The sequence below is a fragment of the Balaenoptera musculus genome, chromosome 14, assembly GCF_009873245.2.
Source record: "Balaenoptera musculus isolate JJ_BM4_2016_0621 chromosome 14, mBalMus1.pri.v3, whole genome shotgun sequence".
NCBI classification, from domain to species: Eukaryota; Metazoa; Chordata; class Mammalia; order Artiodactyla; family Balaenopteridae; genus Balaenoptera; species Balaenoptera musculus.
In genome coordinates this window covers 77,615,503-77,636,029 of record NC_045798.1, presented here as the reverse complement: position 1 = coordinate 77,636,029, position 20,527 = coordinate 77,615,503, and the positions used below count along the sequence as shown (strand labels likewise).

The following is a 20,527-nucleotide window of genomic DNA, read 5'->3' as shown; positions in this document are numbered from 1 at the left end:
GCCAGGATATGTATCCAGCCCTGTGACAAGAAACTTGACCTCTTCCCATGAACTACCTCTCTTTTTGTAGGGACTTGTGTCATGTCTTAGCTTAGCCTCAAATGACATTCGTTTGCTCCACTTGTTGATTGCCACATTAATACATCCCAATCACATGAGATGTCTTCTCAGGAGGCTCTTTTTTAAAACTTGGAAATAGGTCATTTCTAAGTTCTGAATACTTGGGAAACATCCCTCAAGTTTTCTCTTGTTTTGCATGTGACATCGTTAAGTTGAGAGCTGCGTTTCCTGATCTGAGTCACTACTAAATCTTGAAAGAGGAATTCTTTTTAAGCTCATGTGCTTGCTTTCAGCCTTCAGGAAAGAGGAGGGAGTTATTTTTAAATAAAACCTTGTCTTGGCCCTCCTGCAGCAGACATAGAAAGTAGACTGTTGAGGTTTGTTTTTTTTTTTTCATTCACACTCAGACGTTTTCATAGGGGCTTGGTCACGGCAAAGTGGGCCCCACGTACAAACCACCCACTTCCCTGAAGCTTGATTGATGAGCAAAGCTGTTCTGCCCAAGGGCAGCCTGTGTGCCGGAGCCTGGATGATGACAGGTCCGACATGCCCAGATTTTAACCCAGGTCTCTCGTCCCGGGGCTTCAGGCTGCGGGCCAGGACGTTTGTTCTTGAGGCAGGAGAGAGGAGGAAGGATCCACATCGGGGAGCAGGGCAAGCTGCATGGATCAGGAACCACCCCACATTCTAGAATTCCGGAAAACGTGGCAGCTCAGGCCGAGGTCATCGTTGTCGAGAGAACTCCTGCTGGTGCCGGGTGCCAGGAAAAAACCTGCGGAACTGTGATATGCAGGTGAGTGGACGGATGCTTAGGCCAGGCCTGTGCAGATAGGAGGGGGCCCCGTCTGACTAAGAATCTCTGCACATCAAAGAGAGGCATACACTTCAAGGAAGAAAGAAATTTGATCCCAAGTCAACGGAACCTATGACGGAAGTTTGGAAATACAGCCAAGCAATGACACTGTAAACAGGATGCGTCGGGACCGTGTCTTTGCACGTTTGCCTCCTTGTTGCGTCCAGCAGAGTGTCTGTTATAGAGTAGATTCCACATACGTGTGGAATCCCCAAATGCTAAGGTTCAAAGTAACCTTGGAAACCATCTTGCCCAGGCTCCCCATTTTAGAGACAAGTAAACTGAGGCGCACGAAGGTTTAGGTAAACGGCTTGGGGATGCTCGCCTGGTAGAGCCAGGTCTTCTAAATCTTAGTAAAGTTGCGGATTGTGCTGCCAACGTTCTAACGGAAGTTAAGGGAAGGAATGAGTAAATTAATTTCCTTTTAAAAGAAACTTACTTAAAAGTTACTCATGCATTCAAGTCACATAAAATGATCCACTTAATTTACCTAAACATCTGTTGACTGTAGAGATCACTCCAGCAGGTACATCCTGTCGGGGGTGGTGGGAAAAGGGGGGTTTAGAAGGATGAATTGGTTAGTGTCTTTTGTTTTTGTTTTGTTTTTTTATTTTTATTTTATATTGGAGCATAGTTGATTAATAATGTTGTGTTAGTTTCAGGTGTACAGCAAAGTGATTCAGTTATACATATACATGTATCTATTCTTTTTCCAATTCTTTTTCCATTTAGGTTATTGCAGAATATTGAGCAGAGTTCCCTGTGCTATACACAGGGAAGTAGGTCCTTGCTGGTTATCTATTTTAAATATAGCAGTGTGTACATGTCAATCCCAAACTCCCAATCTATCCCTCCCCCCTACCGTTTCCACCTGGTAACCATAAGTTTGTTCTCTATGTCTGTGAGTCTATTTCTGTTTTGTAAATAAGTTCATTTGTATTATGTTATTTAGATTCCACATATAAGTGATATCATATGATATTTGTCTTTCTCTGTCTGACTTATTTCACTTAGTATGATAATCTCCAGGTCCATCCATGTTGCTGCAAATGGCATTATTTCATTCTTTTAATGGTTGAATAATATTGCATTGTATATACGTACCACATCTTCTTTATCCATTCATCTGTCAGTGGACATTTAGGTTGCTCCCATGTCTTGGCTATTGTATACAGCACTGCAGTGAACATTGGGGTGCATGTATCCTTTAGAACCATGTTTTTCTCCAGATCCCACTCCTAGGCATATATCCGGTTAGTGTCTTTTGAAAGATCTTCAGGAATCTGGCTTTCAAGACATTTTGACCATCTTGTAGAAAGTCTTACATGTCAGTGTTAGGTGAAAAAAATGGACTTTGCTTAGAGTGATTTGTTATCCGCTCAAGGTGCAGCTTGCCTGGTGGGGAAAATTCAGCCCGAGGCTGAGCATTGGCTTTGTGCACCGTAGTGAACCGGGTATCAGTGTAGCAGGCGGAGCATCAGTCTTTAAGGAAGAGGCCCCGATCTTGCGCTTGATTCCTCTGCAGTGCGGCAGGCTCACTGCCCACTTCACGCAGAAGATGCCTGACTTGTTCCAAACCCCTGCTCGATGGGGCTCAGGGCTCAGCGGATTCAGACATTCAGGCGAACGCCACCCCTTCCTTCAAAGCTTGGCTTTTCTTCCATCACGTGGTACACTGTCAATTTTCTATCATCTTTGGCTCTTGACTGTCTGGGACGGCAGGGAGAAACTTTCGCAAGTGCCTTCACAGAGGCATCTGCCAGAATCTGTTGTCAGGAATAAATTCTGACACCTGACAAAAGAGTGACTAGACTAACTTTCCTCTACCAGGGGTATAAGGAGTAAGTCGTTATCTCCCTTCTTTGGCTATAAATCAGGTGTTGTTCTGCCAGCCATTGAGAACATTTTAGAAGCCCATTTATCAATATCTACAACACTGCCTCATATTTGGTTTCCTGTGTTGTAAAGAAAAACCTGCGAATAACTAAAAGTAGGGATTCCAAAGAAATGTGGGTTCTACTTCGCTAGATTTGGTGTGAGAGGCTGTGTAACTCTAAGAATACCGGTAGTGGTATCTATCTACATTCTAAGAATTAGGGAGGCGAGGTTTGTACCGAATTAAATCACCCTGTCATATCTGTGAGGCTTCCTGCAGAACGAAGGCAAAAAGAAACCCAAACAAACAAAACACGAACATATTTGAAAACAGTGAGATGTGTGCTTCCCGAGCAGTAAAGATCTTGAAACGGTCCTTGAAAATTTCCTTGCAGACCTGCTTGCTTGCTTGAAAGATGCTTTTTTGTGGCGGGAGGGTGTTGTTTTGTTGTTATGTTTTGGTTTTGGTTCTTACTACCATGTTTACCCCGTGTGCGGTTGCAGATGTCAGGGTTTTCTTGATAACAAGGGGAGGGGAGATAAGATGCCGCTGCCCGCAGCATGGGGTAGGTGGGACGAGCCCAGCTAGCCGTGTGCGTGTGTGTGTGTGTGTGTGTGTGTGTGTCTGTATGTGTCTATCTGTATGTATGTCTGTGTGTGTCTGCATGCGTCTCTGTCTTGGTGTGTATGTGTGTCCATGTGTCTCTGTGTTTGTGTGTATATGTATGTGTGCTTCTCTGCGTGTCTCTGTGTGTTTGTGTGTTCATGTGCCTGTCTGTGTGTATCTATGTGTGTCTGTGTGTGTCTGTGTGTGTTTGTGTGCCCGTGTGCCTGTCTGTGTGTGTTTGTGTGTCTGTCTGTGTGTCTCTGAATGTTTGTGTGTCCGTGTGTCTGACTGTGTGTGTCTGTGTGTGTTTGTGTGTCCGTGTGTGTCTGTGTGTGTGTTGGCACGGACACAGGTACCTAGGATTTTCAGGCTAAACCTTCCTTCAGCATCACTGTTCTCTTTTCCTCTAACTGAAACTACTTCACTTTGTTGTGAAAGCAAACACAGCGACTTCCTTACAAAATAAAGACCAAATAATCTGAAACGCTCAAATAAAATCTACCTTATGACCCAATATTAAAAACATAGACATTTTCCATGGAGAAATTCCCACCCCAGGCTGAGGAAGACAGGCCAGTTTAGCTTGAGTTTCTTGCTTGTTTGTGCTTCTTTTCCACCCCCTGCCCCCATTTGCCAACGAAAGATGCTGTCTCACCGACGACACATCCCACCTCTCCATATCTGCCCGGTAATGAACGGCTTTCATTTGAACTTAAAGTATGTGGTGGTGATGGGAGAAGGATGAGGATGAGAGCTTGAACGCGACATTATCTTATGGAAGCTTTCCTCCCTGCCTCCCTCCTCTCTCTCCATCGCTGTTCCTGTCGTTACCCTCGCTTCCCAGACGTGAGCTTGCAAAGGCCAACCCTAGCAGGGACCGTCAGCTCACAGGCGGTGTCCCTCTGAGGCAGCCCCCAGCCCCCCGCCCCCTGCTAGGAATTTCACAGAAAGTTTGGCAGTAGTTTGGCTTCCCAATGCATCCTGCCCGACTGCCGCAGAAGGTGGTACCACAAGAGCTCCCAGGTCCTGAGTTCTCACTAGATGATGGTCACAGTGCTAGGGCCTTGCCTTGCACTATCTGAGTCCGGAAAACCGCGGGCAGGTATGGGCATTTTCCTCATTTTCAGACGAGGGGGCCGAAGCTCAGAGAAGGTGAATGGTCTGCGGCCGATGGCACAGCTCCGAAGGGCCAGCCTGGGGCTTGAGCCCAGGGTAGACGCTGAAGGCCAGGCTCTCGTCACTGCAGCATCCTTGGAAGAAGCCAAGCACTTAGGAGCACGTTCAGGTCTATTTCAACCCTTATGAATTTGGCAGCCACGTGTCACCAAGCCATAACTTTCTTACCTGCTTCAGGAAAATGTTACTTTTTCTCACCTGGTTTGATACCGTCATCCTATTTCCTATTCTAAGAGATCAAAACAAGGGAAAGACAGATCTGAAGAATTGTTCTTGGCCACTTCTCGTTGTGAGGTGCAGTCTGGGAGATAGAGGTTAGATGCTAAAAGATTGGGATTATATGAATTATATATATTTATATTTATATATATATATATGTATAAATGATTAAGAAGAAAAGTTGGTGCAATGTGGAATTAAGAAATCCAAGAAGTACAGGAAATCCAAGCCAAGGGGAAGTCATAGCTATAATGCTTCAGGTTTATCTGTGCCCCAGCCTTCTGGAGGGGCGTTTGTATTTTACCCCGTGTGATAAAGGCCCATGTGATTCTTTCTTGCTGCCTGAGTTAACTAAGCATCTTAACGGTACAAAATGCTCAGCTCTCATTAGTTTTCCATTGGCTCACTTGACTTTGATGATTTCATTTGAAGGCCCCAAAAGACCATATAGAGGGAGAAACAATCACATTATTTCTCTTCCTCCAATATGTGTATTTCAACCCCTAATGATGCCTTTCAATCAGGAAAAAGGTTTTAGGAACCAAATGACTAAGTTACACAACTAAACTTTCCCCCTCCTCCTTCATTAATAATTATTATTGACTCTTTTCTCGGCTAAAACTCATTTCAAAATCTGCACAAATGAACTTTTTCCATAACTGAACCTTTTAAAGGATATATTTGAAATATCTTGAAGCCTAAGGGAATAGCTTCTAAACAAGTGACGCATTGATTTCCTCTTACCCTGAATTATTTCTCGCCTGATTTTCCTGAGGTTGTTCCTGAAACATTCTTTGTGGTTCATTAAACACAAAAAACAAGCCGTGTACCAGGTCTGGTGGGCAGTGGAGTGGAGGTAGTTCTAGGGGTTTTCATGGAGCGTAGCTTTTGTGGGGGAAATAAGACACTTGGACAAATAGCCGAAAGGTAACGTAGAGAATTGTCAAGTGCTGTCATTTTAAAGCTGATCGTTACAGACCTAAAAGCTGGTTAAATTACAGTTTTATTGAATGCTAATAACGAACTATTACTCCCCTCCTGCACAGAATTTCTTAAACTCTTTACTTTCTCTGGCTTATAATTACGGTGACCACTTTTTCCATACCAAAAATTAAGACACATGATCTGACAAAGGATTCTTGTACCACTTCTAGGTGTGAGACCACCCATAGTTAGATTTTTTTTTTTTTTAAGCAGGCTTTTTTAGGCCGGCTCTATAAAAAATAGAGGTTTGTTAAATAGGTGTGTTTTTAGACTTTTCATTAAAAACCCACCGTACAAACAGTATTTTATTTTGTGTCTGAATCAACATGTTATATCCTAAAGCACAATTTTACAGCCTAAGGGTATGTGTTAGCCTATTCATAAAAATATACTGCTGGATAGAGTAATAATACCTGCCATTATCCAGGTATAATAAAAAGGTCCCAAGGGGTCTGCTCCAGGTCTTTAATTTTCCTTTTGAAGATAAAGCTCCTTATTTCACTTTCAAGGTTCAATGTTTTTGAACCTTGCAAATGATTACCGTTGAGGCGTGCCAGATGTGAGCAATTGTGAGCAGTAGTTCTTGAAAAGAGGGTGAAGGAGTGACTTTTTCTTCCTTATTTGCTCCCCTATTATCATCTGTGGTTTCTGTACATGTAATTTTTCACAACAGCAGGGCCATGTGGAGGGATACCGGCCGGGCTGCCATAGTCCAGGCATGGGACTTTTGAACTTTCAGAGATAAAATAGGCCAGTGTTGATCATTTGAACTCAATGAAACCAAGGCCTGCTTGACCAAATATTAAACAACTTACCCGGAGCCACACAGCTTGTTGGTGGCAGACCCAGCTCCTTATCACCAGCTCTCAGACCGAGGTAGGTTTCTCTTCCCCAGGATGATGTTTTCTTCTGTTCGAGACTCACTCTGGTCAATTCCCAACCACTCTGATGTCGGGGCAGCCCCAGCCCTGGAGAGGCGATGACAGGAGAGGTGGCCTTGTGGGCACCCTCAGGCTGACCCTCAGCTACCTGGAAGTTGAGTTCAAGGCCAGTTATATATGGTGGTTCCCACTTTCCTGGGGACCATTGACCTGCTGATCCGGGAGCCCTTGGGACCAGACTTTTCCCATTGATTTGAGGTTGAAGTATCACAATAGATAGTTGAACAACTGCTCTCTTCCATAGATGATTTTGATCACTTATTCTGTAAGAAGGCTGCATTTGTAAGTTGATTGTCTGAATGCACTTTCAGAATACATCTCTTCCATCAAAAACATACCAGACAATTCAGCTATTAAGATAATTGACCTTTAAATTTAACCTTGTGTCACTGTAACCTCTCATTCATTCATTCAGTGACTATTTATTGAGCACCTACTGTAAGGCAAGCCTTCTTCTGGGTGTTGAAGATACAGCTCTGAACAGAGAAAAATTCCAGCCCTTTGCTTAAATGCCATTGGATGGTGTTAATAAATGTGCCCCCCAAAGTAAAACTCTTAGCTTGCTAAAAATGTGGATTACCATAGAAGCAGCACACTGAAGGAATAGTGAGCTGACAGTAATTGGGTATCTACAACTTTGCCATGTGCTGTGTTGGGTACTTTATCTCATATAATCATCATAACAACCCTGTGAAAGATGGATATGATTATTTTTTTACAGATGAGGAACCAAGGTTTAGGAATGTAATCTATCTTGCTCAAGGTCAGGCCAGTAAGGAAATAAATCTACATTGGTCTTCTCACTAACATGCTAGATGTGATCATATCATTTTAGAACCATGTATTTGATGTCTGGCCACCGTACTATCATCGAAAGATAGGTTGAAAAACCTTAGGGCACATTTTTGCCAATGTTAATAATATATATCTAGTAATGTTATTTCAGTGGACTCATTTGAAATATTTGAAATTTAGTTATTAAGTCCATGTTCCATTTATGTGCATTTATTTAAGTTTCTGAATAGCAGTAATCACTGTAATACCCTCTCCTTTCATAACAAGCATCTTCCCTAGAACACCTCACCCCAGATTAGCTGTTTGATGACCACAATGACATGTGCTTCTCAGATAACACATGACCTTGCATTCGGCTCAGAACTTAGTGGTTGACTGCTAAAAATAAGTCTTTAATGGTTGATTGGGACATTCATCATGGGGGGCTGATACTTGGGAGTTTTCTTCTTCATATCATGAAACATGTTTATGTATAGCTGCAGAATTGATGAACCTCGTTTCTTTGATGAAATGCATTAAGGATTTCAGAGATATTTTTGTCCCCAGAAGTAGTTAACAGAAGCATGGGATCTGCTAGTGCTTGGGGACCCAAATGCTTCTGTGTGTCTCAACGCAGAGAGGAGACTGGGGCCGTGTTTCTGGGGAGGATTGAGAGGCGGGATTATCTCTGGAAGTTGGGGCAGCGGCAGGGGGAAGGTCTTTTGCTGACTTTGGTCTTGACCAAACAAGGGTTGATGTCCTGGCCTGTGCTGTGGCCGTGGTGTCACAGGCTGATGTCATCCCAGGAACCCAGCTGCCCTCCGTGCTTCTCACTGATTGGGGGAGGGGTATCCAGAGACAGGGGCTCTTCAGCTGCCCCCTCTCCCCACTGTCTCTGGTCGTATCTCTAGTTTGGGGTCTTTGCAGAAGAGTTTTTTTTCAGTTCATCTGATCACCCCCAGTACTTCCCGTCACGCTTACGGTAATCCCCAAACTCCTCGTCCTGATTTACAAAGTGTTTCACCGCCTGACCCCTTCACAACTCTCAAGCCCGTGGCTCACGAGCCACGTGGGCTGATTGCTGATCCGTAACGCAGCAAGCTCCCCTCTTAGGGCCTTTGCTACCTGTGACTTCTGCCGGGATTATGGTCCTCCTAATTGTCCTGGGACTGCTCCTTCTGGCCTTTCAAGTCTCTGTTTAAATGTCACATCCTCAGAGAAGCTCCCCCTGACCACCCAGCCCTCCCCACTCCTATCACCCTACTTTCATCTTCTGCATATTTTCATATTATACAGTCAGTGCTTGGCATGTTTATTCTTTCAGCTCCTTGAAAGCAGGGGCCATGCGTGTCTTTTTCTCTACAACACCTCCCAGCACCCAGGGCAGCGGCACATAGTAGTTGATTGAACAGCTGTCAGATGAAGGAAGGAGGTCCTCAAACTGTAGGTGACTTAAATATCACAAGCTATGTTTTTAGGAGTTTTTTTTATTGGAGTATAGTTGATTTACAACGTTGTGTTACTTTCTGCTGTACAGCACAGTGAATCAGTTATATATATACATATATCCACTCTTTTTTAGACTCTTTTCCCATATAGGTCATTATGGAGTATTGAGTAGAGTTCCCTGTGCTATACAGTAGGTCCTTATTAGTCATCTATTTTATATCTAGCAGTGTGTGTATGTCAATCCCAATCTTCCAATGTATCCTTCCCCTCCTTACCCCCGGTAACCATAAGATTGTTTTCTACATCTGTAACTCTATTTTTGTTTTGTAAATAAGTTCATTTGTACCGTTTTTTTAGATTCCACATATAAGTGATATCATACGATATTTGTCCTGCTCTGTCTGACTTACGTCAGTCAGTATGACAATCTCTAGGTCCGTCCATGTTGCAGCAAATGGCATTATTTCATTCTTTTTTTTATGGCTGAGTAATATTGCATTGTGTATATGTACCACATCTTCTTTATCCATTCATCTGTCGATGGGCATTTAGGTTGCTTCCATGTCTTGGCTATAGTAAATAGTGCTGCAATGAACATTGGGGTGCATGTATCTTTTCAAATTATGGTTTTCTCCGGATATATGCCCAGGAGTGGGATTGCTGGATCATACAGTAGCTCTATTTTTAGTTTTTTTTAAGGAACCTCCATGCTGTTCTCCATAGTGGCTGTTTTAGGTTATTTTTTAAATAATGTGAAAGAAATAAAAGCCAGGTCCTTTTTTTCGAAATTTCATACTCACCTCAACATTTAGCTCCTTCTGATTGGTCAGAGATGAATCAGTCATATACAACGGCCTGTCCTAAGGGCATCCAAACACACTGCTCTTTCACGCTTTGCAAACAAACCATCTTAAAACCTTACTCCCTGGCACTGATTTCAGAATCTCCACTTAATGCATCAGGAAACTTTAGGGCTTATCCTGGACTTCAGGACTGGTTTCACTTCTTCTGCAAGCAGCTGCTCTGCACGGATACCCACAGTGAGTGATTTCCCTGAAACCTGCCTCAGATGCTCAAATAGAGTTTGATGGATTTCACACACACAAAAAGCATTTTTTCATTTTGAGTAAGTTAGTGGTGACACTATTGAATACAAATGATAAGTTCCTGAATATCCTGGAACCTCATGAACATTTTTCTGGCTAGAAAGTCGGATACAGTCAAAGATAGGCCTATCATAGACCTACCAAGGGGATTTATAGCTACTAAAAGACAGATTCTTAAAGTGGTTTCATTTGCTGGGACATCCTCATGGTTTCTAGAGCTTGAAAACCATCACCAGGGCCTTGACCTTCAGAAAGGGGGCTGGGAGAAGGCCTTCTTCCCTTGCAGGGGGAAGAGATGGTACAGGGGTTGTGGTCCTGCTTTCTGAAAAATGAAATGTGGTCTCTGGTGAGTAGAGACTTAACTCTCACAATACTGTTGGTGTCTGGCTTCTGATGCTTTATGGAACATGTCTTTGTGCTTGGAGGTGTAACCTTATTAATTTGGGGAGGAAATGTAGATTGAGTTTCAAAAATCTGACTTTTGCAAAACTTTTAGAAAATTAAAAAAAAATAAATGAGGGGCTACGTTTATATTAGCAAATCACAGAGAATATATACTGCGGCATAAAATCATTTAGTCAAGCTTTGCATCGAAACCAGTGACTTAATTACTCTAATCTCAGTGGTGTCCTGTTAACTGGGAGATCTTTATCAAGGGTGGATTTAACAAAGTTACTTGGGATATTCTGACTACAGGGAATGATGGGAAATAGCTCTTTTTCAAATTTTTTATCCTGGTTGGCAGGGTGGGTGGGGTGCCGTGGGCATCTATTCTTTTGCTCAGTTTGATGGTAAAGAAAAGAATGAGAACTTTTGATGGTGAGATCAGGGGTGAGTAACATGGTAAATTCCAGTTTGTCTGAAGTACAGTAAATGGCTCGCATTAGCTAGAAGAGGGAGGTGTTCTGGTTAATTCAACCCTCTGTTTAACCTAGACCACTTCTTTATGACTAGTTTTTACAGAATTTAATACAACAAAACACACCTAACCCCAAAACTACACCAGACACATATATATCTCTTTGAATGATTCAGAAGATATTTGAGGGTTTCCCCAAGCCTCGGGGTCATCAAGAAACACATCAGTTATGTTGGACGTGGCCGTTGGTAGGGATTTAGGGCTGAGAGAAGGCTGGCCTGTTACTGCTGGTTGGAAATAGCACTTGCATTTCCTTGGGGGAGGGATGGGGGAGAGGGAGGGACGTGGGGAGCTTTGAATCATCAGTGTCGTTGGTCAGAGGTGAAGGACAGTTCTTATTTTCCCAGATCTCATCAGGCAATCTGTGAGGCTTTTATTGGGCTTATAAATACTCACAAATACACAGACCCTAAAGTGAGATAATGTATGTAAAGTATTTAGTGCTGAGTTGAACACACAGAGAGACCCTCAGTCAAGGCAAGGTAACTTGAACATGTTTATCTGTGATTCGTTTGGTTAATTGTTGCTTTTTTCTTCTGGGTGTCGGAGAGCTCTTCCCACACCTCCTTCTTGGCTGGAGGAACTTTATTTGCCTGAGTGAGGACCGCTGGCATTATTTACATTTTTTTAAATGAAGCGTCTGCAGATGAGAACTGCAAGGAACTATCATGAATTTAAGGGTAAATAGTGAAATCAGTTAATATTATGATTTCAGATTGTACCTTCATCTCTGGGACAAGAGAGAGAATTAGGCAAGTGTGAAAAAGTCTAGGTTTCTTTTTCTTTTTTTTTTTTTTTTTTTTTTTCATACTGTTAGAGGAAGGGTAGAGTCTTATAAATTTTTTGGAGGGTAATTTGACCTTAATTTTGAAAATACTAAGTTTACGTTCCCTTTGATTCACCAATTTCACTTCTAGGAGGTTTTCCTGCATATATGTAAGGACATCCATTGTGGCATTATTTATTTTGTTTTTGCAGCAAAAGCCAAAAAACCAACAAGCAAACTGGGGGGAAAAAAGAAAAATATCTGTGTAGGGGACTGGCTAAATGATGGTAAATTGTTTCTATGAACTAAAATTCAGCTGTTAAAAACGTGATCAATAGACGTGAAGTCACATAGAAAGATGCCCAATTATTGTAGAGCGGAAAAGCTGAAGTCTCTATAGAGTATTTGATCTCATACATGAGGAAAAAAAATAGATACATGTATGTATGCATGTATACCCATAACATTTTCTGGAAGGATATACAGTATATTGTTCTGTTATTATAGTATAACTTAATAGTTATGAGTACTATGAGTTACAATGAATAATTATGACAAATCAATACAAATTAAGACTAGTTGATATACACCTATTGTTTATAGTAAAATGGGTACTATTAAATTACTTATAAGTTTGCTCTTTTATGTTCGTTAAGGATTTTCTAGTTTGCCTTCTAATTTGCTTATTCAGACCTTTATGCACGTCACGTACATAGTTAAACTTCAGTCCAGCTTAGGGTCATTCATAATTTCCAGAATGATGCTTTGATTATTTCTCTGACAGTGGAGGAGGTGGTGGTGATCACGCTGGTCATTACTTATCGAACGCCCACCTATGTGCCAAACACTTGTACTTATATTTTCTCTAGACCTCACAAAATTCTGAAAGATGATGAGGAAACAGAGACTCTACCAACTTAAGTTACTCGCCAGGAAGTTGGAGCCAGGAAGTTTGGGGACTAGCAGTCAAGCTGGGTCTAACTCCAAAGACCGTACTATTTCCATATGTCCTTCTGCCTGATATGTGGCACTGGTGACTTAATTTTTCAGAGAGTCTGTTTTGCTGTTGAAACAGATAATTTTGAAAAAAAAAATGAACAGAAAACATGCTTTAATTGTTCTTATTCTTGCTTTCTAGCACATTCCACTCATCATTGTTATTAACTATTTCTTCTGCGCTTCACATTTGTCTGAACTTGGAACATATGCTTACGAAGCTGTTGGAAACTTCCCAAGCCTATTTGATTCTGCTGATATTTCCATAGTGTGAACCAACCCGGCGTTTTCGGGGCCCAGTGCAGTGTGCCATCTGAGAACTTCTCCAGCCTTCAGGGTTGGACCTGATTCAGATGAGAATGCCATACCATTGTTTATTTTCTTGAAATAAAGAACAAAGAAAAATACAAGAGCGAAATCTGCTTTTGAAAACATTCAAGTAATGTAATTTTTATTAGTTGAACTAATTTTAGGCTTGGCCTGGTTTTGCTTCTAGAGATTTCCACAGTTCCATAGGGTTCACCCAGGGTGGCCATGTAGCAGTAACAATACCAGTCACAGGACAGTCCTTCCGAGCCCCCATCTCCCTTCTTGCTTTTCTGTTGTCTTTCATCCATTCTTTCCTTCAGCTCTTTCCTGAGATCTGGTCTTTATCTGAAGGTGATCCTGGCATTTTCAACCCAGTAAGATAAGTGGGGTTGGCATAGGGGGCTATGTCCATAAAATGGGCATCTGACCCAGTTTTAGGAAAGGCTTGTCATTTAGAGGAAATGATAATGATTCTGAGTCCTGAAAGAGAAATAATAGAGGCGTCCAGTTATCTAGGAAGAGAGATCAGAATGTGTAGAAGCCCCGAGGTTCTCCCAGAGAACTCGGTGTATCTGTGCAGCTGTGTCTCCAAGTGTCTGACCTTCTCTTTTGAATGAGGTTATTGACTACAGATTAGGTCCTTGACCTTGTTAAAGGCTCATATCATATCAGTGTGACTAGGGTACAAAAACATTCATGGAATAATTGACTTTTTTTCTAAAAACTCCTACAACATCATTACTGATAGTGTGAGTATTTATGACTCCTACATCTTCCGTATCTGTCCCATCTTCCTAAATTCACATTGGCAGATGACGTACTTGGTCAAGGAGAAAACTTTAGGGACTTGTGTAGAATGAAACGATAACTGCCGATTCTTGAAAAGGGATTGTTGGTGTGATACCTTTTTGCAAAAACAGGGAAATGCTTAAGGCTGGAGTTTCTGTTTTCAGTAATGAAGATGGATAGTCACAGGAGGAGAGGACAAAAGAAAACAGAATACCCCAGCCTTAGGCTATGCGTTTGGGCTTGCTTTGTCACTGATGGAAACATCAAATGGCAATTCTTCCTTCACTTCTCTCCCTGCGTCCAGCACTAAGGCATGCTTCTAAACCTTGCATTGTGTTAACTCCTGACACTGCATAAACCTGGTTTCCCAGTTTATATATGCCATAGTTTGGGCTCTCATCTACTCTCCAGCAATTCAAGGAAATCTTTCTTTGGAGTTCTTTTCCCTATTCCATTTCAACACCTAAATTTGGTTTTTTGCCCATGAATATGAAAACTGAAAGAGTGAAGATCAAATTTGAAAATGCATGTGTGCCAATGCACCAATCAGCCTGAAAAGATAAGAATATATATGTGTATATGTGTATATATATATATATATATTCTTCAGAAAGTCAGCTGAGAAAAAGAGGCAATTATATTACAGCTTTAAACTGACAGATCTATTCTGGTTCAAGGTCAGCCATAAGTGGAATTGTAAAGAAATGATAAAAAATAATATACAATTAATATTCAGGGACAGAATGGTCATATCATATACAAGATGAATTTAGCTAAAAGAGAAACAGTAAAATGCTATTCTTTTAATAGACAACAAATGTCCACTAATTATAAATTAAAGAGAATCAGTAGTTCCCTTAGATTAAAAAAAACCTAGTTGGAAACTGAGAATCCTGTAGTAAATACTAAGCATTGTAGGGTACATTAGTCACATGTGTATAATAAAGACAGTAAATCGACATAAGTATGGCTATGATGAAATGTGTATAAAGCACTTTGAACTCCACAGAAGTAAGCAAAGTATAAATAGATAGCATGCTCAGGCAGAGAGAAAATCAAGTGCTATTTTAGCACTTGGGCTAGTGATAATTTATTGTTCAGGCTCTTCGGTTGAGCCAATGTTTATATGGTGCTGTATATTAACTGAGACAAAAATAGTCTGTACACATTACTGTCCTGGACAGATTCCTGAGTGATCAGCAGAAACTGTTCCAACCGACCACTCCCTTACAAGCAAGGGATTTATAATATTTTAAATATTCATCCTAAAAATCCAAGCTGTTTTGACAATTTGTTTGGTAATATATCTGGTTCAAAGAGAAGCAGTGTGGCATAAGTAATGGAAAAAGACAAAGTGGTTAACATTACAAACTCAGGGCCCAGAATGCCTGGATTCAAAGCCCAGCTCTGTCACTTACTGGCTGTGTTGACCTTGGGCAAGTTACCTAACCTCTCTGTGCCTTGATTTGCTCATCAATAAATGGGGTTACTGACAGTACTGACCTCACTAGGTTGTTGGGTAAGTGAAATGACCTAATACAATGAAGCGTTTAGAACAGTGCCTGATGCGGAGAGAGTGTAAACTGTCCTCATGTCTTTTCTCATCCTTTCCCTTCCGTGTGGATATTTTTCAATGACCATTCCTTGAGCACTTCCCATGTGTCAAGCACTTTGTTCCCACCCCGCTTAGCCTTGCCTGTACCTTATGAAGTCACAGTCAAGCATTTGAACCCAAGTCTATTTGATTCAAGACCCATCCTTTTTATCATGACACTAAGCTGCTTTTCCTTAGAAATACCTCTTTCAGAAAGCCTTTTGAGTTCAACTCCACCCAATTCTGGCTCACTCCTCTATCCATTTGAGCTATATTTTTATTTGTGACATTGCATATGTTTGATCTTTTTAGTTTGTATCTCCCCAACTAAATCCTGTGTTCTTTGAGAGGAAGCGTCTCTCATAACTCCTTCTGGGCAACCTTTCTGACTGCCTTTCAGTCTGATTATATCAGAATCGGACATGGCTGAAGGATTAAACAGATCTGAATCTATATCAGCTGTGAAGTTTTCCATATACCTAAGGAGCGGAACAGATGCTCACTGCTTCCGCGGAAATCATGCACAGCATCCAAGCCCTGTAAAATGCAGGCCATTTCTGAATCTACATCGAGTCTTCACTCAAGAAAAAGTGTCGTAATCCAAGAAGTAGCCATGGAAGCCTTTCAGCTATCTGTTGGGCTGTCACCGTGGGGAGACTAAAAGTGTGACCTCCAGGAGACTCCCAAGGGTGGCATTACTGGCTGAATTCAGCACAGTCCAAGGTCTGAACTTCATCCTGGCAACTCGAAGATCTGATTTGTTCATTCCTCAAGGACAGATTCGTCTCTTAGGGACTGACTCCCATTAACAGCCCACTGGACAGGTGTTCAAACCAGAAGGCCAGTGTATTCATTTGTAATGAGACGTCGTGTGCTTACCTGCCCCAGGCCATGCTCTCTCTCTGGGCAGGTTTCCTTTGGAAGCCAGATAGGCTTCAGAGGTAGCTTGGTGAGCACAGAATCTGAACAAGGAAAGTTAGGAGACTGGGTTGGTTTCAAGATAATGGCACCAAGGGCTTCCCTGGTGGCGCAGTGGTTAAGAGTCCGCCTGCCAATGCAGGGGACATGGGTTCCAACCCTGGTGCGGGAAGATCCCACATGCTGCAGAGGAACTAAGCCCGTGCGCCACAACTACTGAGCCTGCGGTCTAGAGCTCACGAGCCACAACTGCTGAGCCCACATGCCACAACTACTGAAGCCCACGTGCCTAGAGCCCGTGCTCCGCCACAAGAGAAGCCACCGCAGTGAGAAGCCCGCGCACCACAATGAAGAGTAGCCCCCGTGCGCGGCAACTACAGAAAGCCCACGTGCAGCAACGAAGACCCAACGCAGCCAAAAATAAATAAATAAAATAAATAAATTGAAAAAAAAAAGATAATGCCACCAAGATGACGTCGCGTGCTTACTCCTAAGATTGCCTCGGTTAGTTGGCCAAGGCTGGCATGGAAAGGACCAAGGTTGGCCTCCCTGGCTCACTGACCAGCAATTGACAAGTCTCCGTTCTGATTGGCAGAGTCGTCTCCTACGTACACCCGTCGGGTTGGAGTCAAAGATTTCAGGATCGGATACGTTCGGTTTCTTTAAAGTGCCTTTACTTCTCCGTTCTGGCCGCCATGTATGCGTGCCTGTGTGGTCCTGGAGATGGTGCATATCTGAGGGCCAGGGCCCAGGGCAGCCTCTCTTCCCCGTGGAATGGAGTGTTGGTGCTCCTTGGCAAGCCGCCTTCCAATGCAGCTCATAGTGGGGCAAGAAGAGAGGGGTACAGTTATTCTTGCTAAAACAGATGACACCACTTAAAGTACACAAGAGATAGGAAGGAGAAGAGAGCAAAGGGATTCTCTCCAGGCAAATGTTTACTCTTCCAACTGTGTGATTACAGATGTCCATATCGAGTCCTCAGACACGTTTGCTCAAGCCCCCCAACCCTCATAAAAAAGGGTGATGTCACGACTTCCCCTTCCTCTGAACTCCTGCCGCACATGTCCCAATTCAGATGCCACCCCTCGTCTTCGGTCACCTTTTTCAGAGCTGGTTTAGTTCTTGATGTCTTTGAAACTCCTCTCATGTAGAAGCAAGAGAGCTTCAGCTCTCCGAGGTACCCATGGGCACAGCTGAGCTGGCGGCCACGAGGGGGGCCCCCTCTGCAGCTGTCTCTCACGAGGAACAGCTGTCCCGAGCCCACTGTCCCTAAGCATCTCTGTGCCCCCCGCCCCCCTTGCGGCAGTGGCTCAGCTAAAGTGGAGTCTCGTGGGGTCGGGGGCAGGTCCCACAACAGCAGGTCCTACAGGAGGCCCGATTTCCTCACCTGGGGGGCCTGAAGGAGCAGACACCCCACCTCTGCTCTTCTGTCCTCGATCTTGGCCCACAGCCCAGGAGAGGGGTGGGCGGAGGGGTCTTGCCCTGCTCTCCCTGGCGGCCCGCTCTCAGGGGAGGCCCTTGCCCCTTCTGCACTCTCATCTGCCAACTGGTCTTACTCCGTGGAAAGCCTCGTGCTTGTTATCCTTCCCCAGCACGTCCTGGTCTGTGGCAACTAGTGGGTTTGAGCCCACTATGGATATTCAGTATGACATGGACTTGCCCAGTCGCTGGTGACCTGCGTGCACCAGGCTTTGCACCACGCGCTGGAGATGTGACACATGCTCTCCGCGGCAGTGCCGTGACCTCACTGGGTCGCAGAAGCCTCCTAATGCTTTAGTGAGGCTCTGTTTCCAGCCCACTCATCCCTGATGGGCTGCAGTCCGTATTAGATGGGGAATCCTTTGCAATGAGTTATCCTTAGACAAATGACCAAAGTGGGAACATGAGATTGTGTTGGTCTGAAAGACTTCCTTAAGGAGATTGGTGCAGAGCAGAGCCCTGTGTAAGATTTCCTGTCCTTCTTGTGGGTCTGTGTAATGAAACTGGGCAGCTGGTTTGCAGAATGGGTGATCAAGCCAGTTTTATGGGCTTCTTTATGGTGTTGATCTCACCAGGAGAGAGTTTGCACAGCCACTCCTGTTCCAGGTTGTTTGATATGCAGGGAGGCCATGGTAGCTGTGCTTCTTCCCGTTACCCACCCCATGGCCTCCCCGGTCCCAAGGGAGCAGTGTATGTTCTCCCAGAGCCCCTCTGCAGAGACCAGACAAGGCACACTCTGCCCGTCTAGGGCTGGATCCTCTCCCCGTGTGGTCAGCTGGTGTAGTCGGGTGTTTTCTCGGCGGATGTGGCTGGAGTGTCACCTGAGGCCACCTCATGCTTCTTCATGGTGCTCAGTTTAAAACAGTGGCAGGTGGTCAGCCATGAGTGTGTTCAGGTGAGTTTCTGGATTCTGCAGGTTGTGCCTGGCAGCTTTCAATAAGGCTGGGCTCCTCCATCCTAGCCGCATGCTAGAATCACCCGGGAGTATTTAAAAGCCTGATGCCCAGGCTGCATCCTGAACAAATTCCTCCAGACTCTCTACAGGTGGGACCCGGAACTCCCTGAGTGACTGTGTGAGTGATTGTGTTAGCAAGACCTGGGACTCACTGCTGTAAGGAAAGGAGAGAGGGTGAAGGCAAAGCAAGATAAGAGGAAAGAAGGGGACCGAGAAGGAGAGAAGAAACAAAGGGCTGCCCAGGTGTGGTGGAGAGAGGTGGTCCCTAGCCAGCAAGGTCCCGATGCTCCCCACGAAAGGGCAGTGTGCCAGCCCAGACCCCAGCCCCCAGGACGTGAATGTGAGGAACCGAGGCCGTGCTGGAGTCCAGTTGTGGTCGAATGCGTCTGGTCTTACCATCACATGGAACTATTTACCAGCTGTGTATGCCTGGACACGGGGCTCCCCTGAGCCTCCCTGAGGTTCCAGGTCCTCTCATCCTCCCTGCGGGGCTGTGGGATGGGTTTGATGGTGAAGTTGGCACATGCCAGGCGTTCTGCAAGTGTAGCTTCATAATAAGCATTAGAAGAAATGTCTATTAATAGTTCAATAAAAATTTACCAACTCTTCTCATCAGTTATTTCTCTCTGCTCTCCTGAAAGGCAGCGGTTCTGAAATAATTGGTTTCGGAGCACTAATACAAAGTATAGAGGCCAGGCTCACAGAAGGACCTGTATTTTCACCAGCCCCCTGGGTGATTCTGATACAGCCAAAGCCGGGGAGCCTTTCTGAAAGGGGAAGCCGGGTCCTCACCCTCTGTAGTGAGGACACACAAGGATCGCATGGAGGCACCGGGGACGCTCTGTAACGGAGCTTCACCACCTTCTACTTGGTTTGCTCTCCCTCCTAGTTTCCTGAACTTTCTAATGATTTTGGTGAACCTCTGCCCCACCCCTACATAGAAAAGAGGGCCAGCAGGCACACAGCAGGGTAATCTTGGTGAGGTTCCACCTTTCATTTACAAGTCAAACTGAGACGGACTCTAAAACTGGCATCCTCCGAATTAGTAACCCCTCGCCAAACAAGGCAAAAGCCTTTTCATTTCTGACTGCAGAGGCAAGAATGAGTTGTCTCTCTCCCTTTTTGTACTTGACGGCCCTGAAAGCGTCTCATTCGTAGCCTTGGATCATCAGCTCTGAGAGTGCAAAGTGAAACAAAGCACCCTCTCAGCATTAATATTTATTTTTAAAGGCATGAGGAGCCCCTTGGACCACAGTGAATCAAAGGGTCAGTGCACTGACAAGTTTCCATGGGTGTCGTGAGAATGTCGGTCCGTGGGAGCCCACAAGGACCCTCAGTGGATTTTTTGCTTATTGTTTTTGTTGTAACTAAAATAGGAAAAAGGGTGTGTCTGCTCATAGGAGCAGCTACTGTAGGGGCCCTGCACCAAAGACTTGAGAGCTGGAGGGGCGTGGAGTGTTGCTGATGGAGCCCCGTAGCTAGAAGAGGGTCTATGGAGGATGGATGGGAGATCTACCTCCTCTCCTCTGTGGTCCCCGCTGCTTCTCCGAGGCAGAGTTCTCACTAAGAGCAGCCTGGCCACTTGGCTGGCTGGTAGCAAATCATTCACATGGCCCTGGTCGGCCTGGGAAAGTGGAAAACGCCATGGAGACTAAGCCCGATGGGGTGGGCTGACAGCCGCCTCCACCCCCGCTCCAGGGGAGTAAACGCTGCACTGTCTCACAGGGGAGCGGCCAGTGGTTCATTTTCCATTTCATG

General features: G+C 44.2%; 1 protein-coding gene across 2 annotated transcripts in view; it reads left to right on the top strand.

Moving 5' to 3' along the window:
• BCL2 (BCL2 apoptosis regulator) overlaps window positions 1-20,527 on the top strand; it is a 184,022-nt gene that overhangs the window by 109,820 nt on the left and 53,675 nt on the right. Inside the window, exon 3 of one of the 2 annotated variants that reach the window (XM_036823415.1) lies at window positions 649-847. The exons of the other annotated variant lie outside the window; for it this stretch is intronic. Coding sequence (XP_036679310.1) covers window positions 649-675 — 27 coding nt within the window. The 3' untranslated portion in view covers window positions 676-847. Of the gene's footprint in view, window positions 1-648; window positions 848-20,527 lie in introns of those variants that run through there. 2 annotated transcript variants of the gene reach the window in all.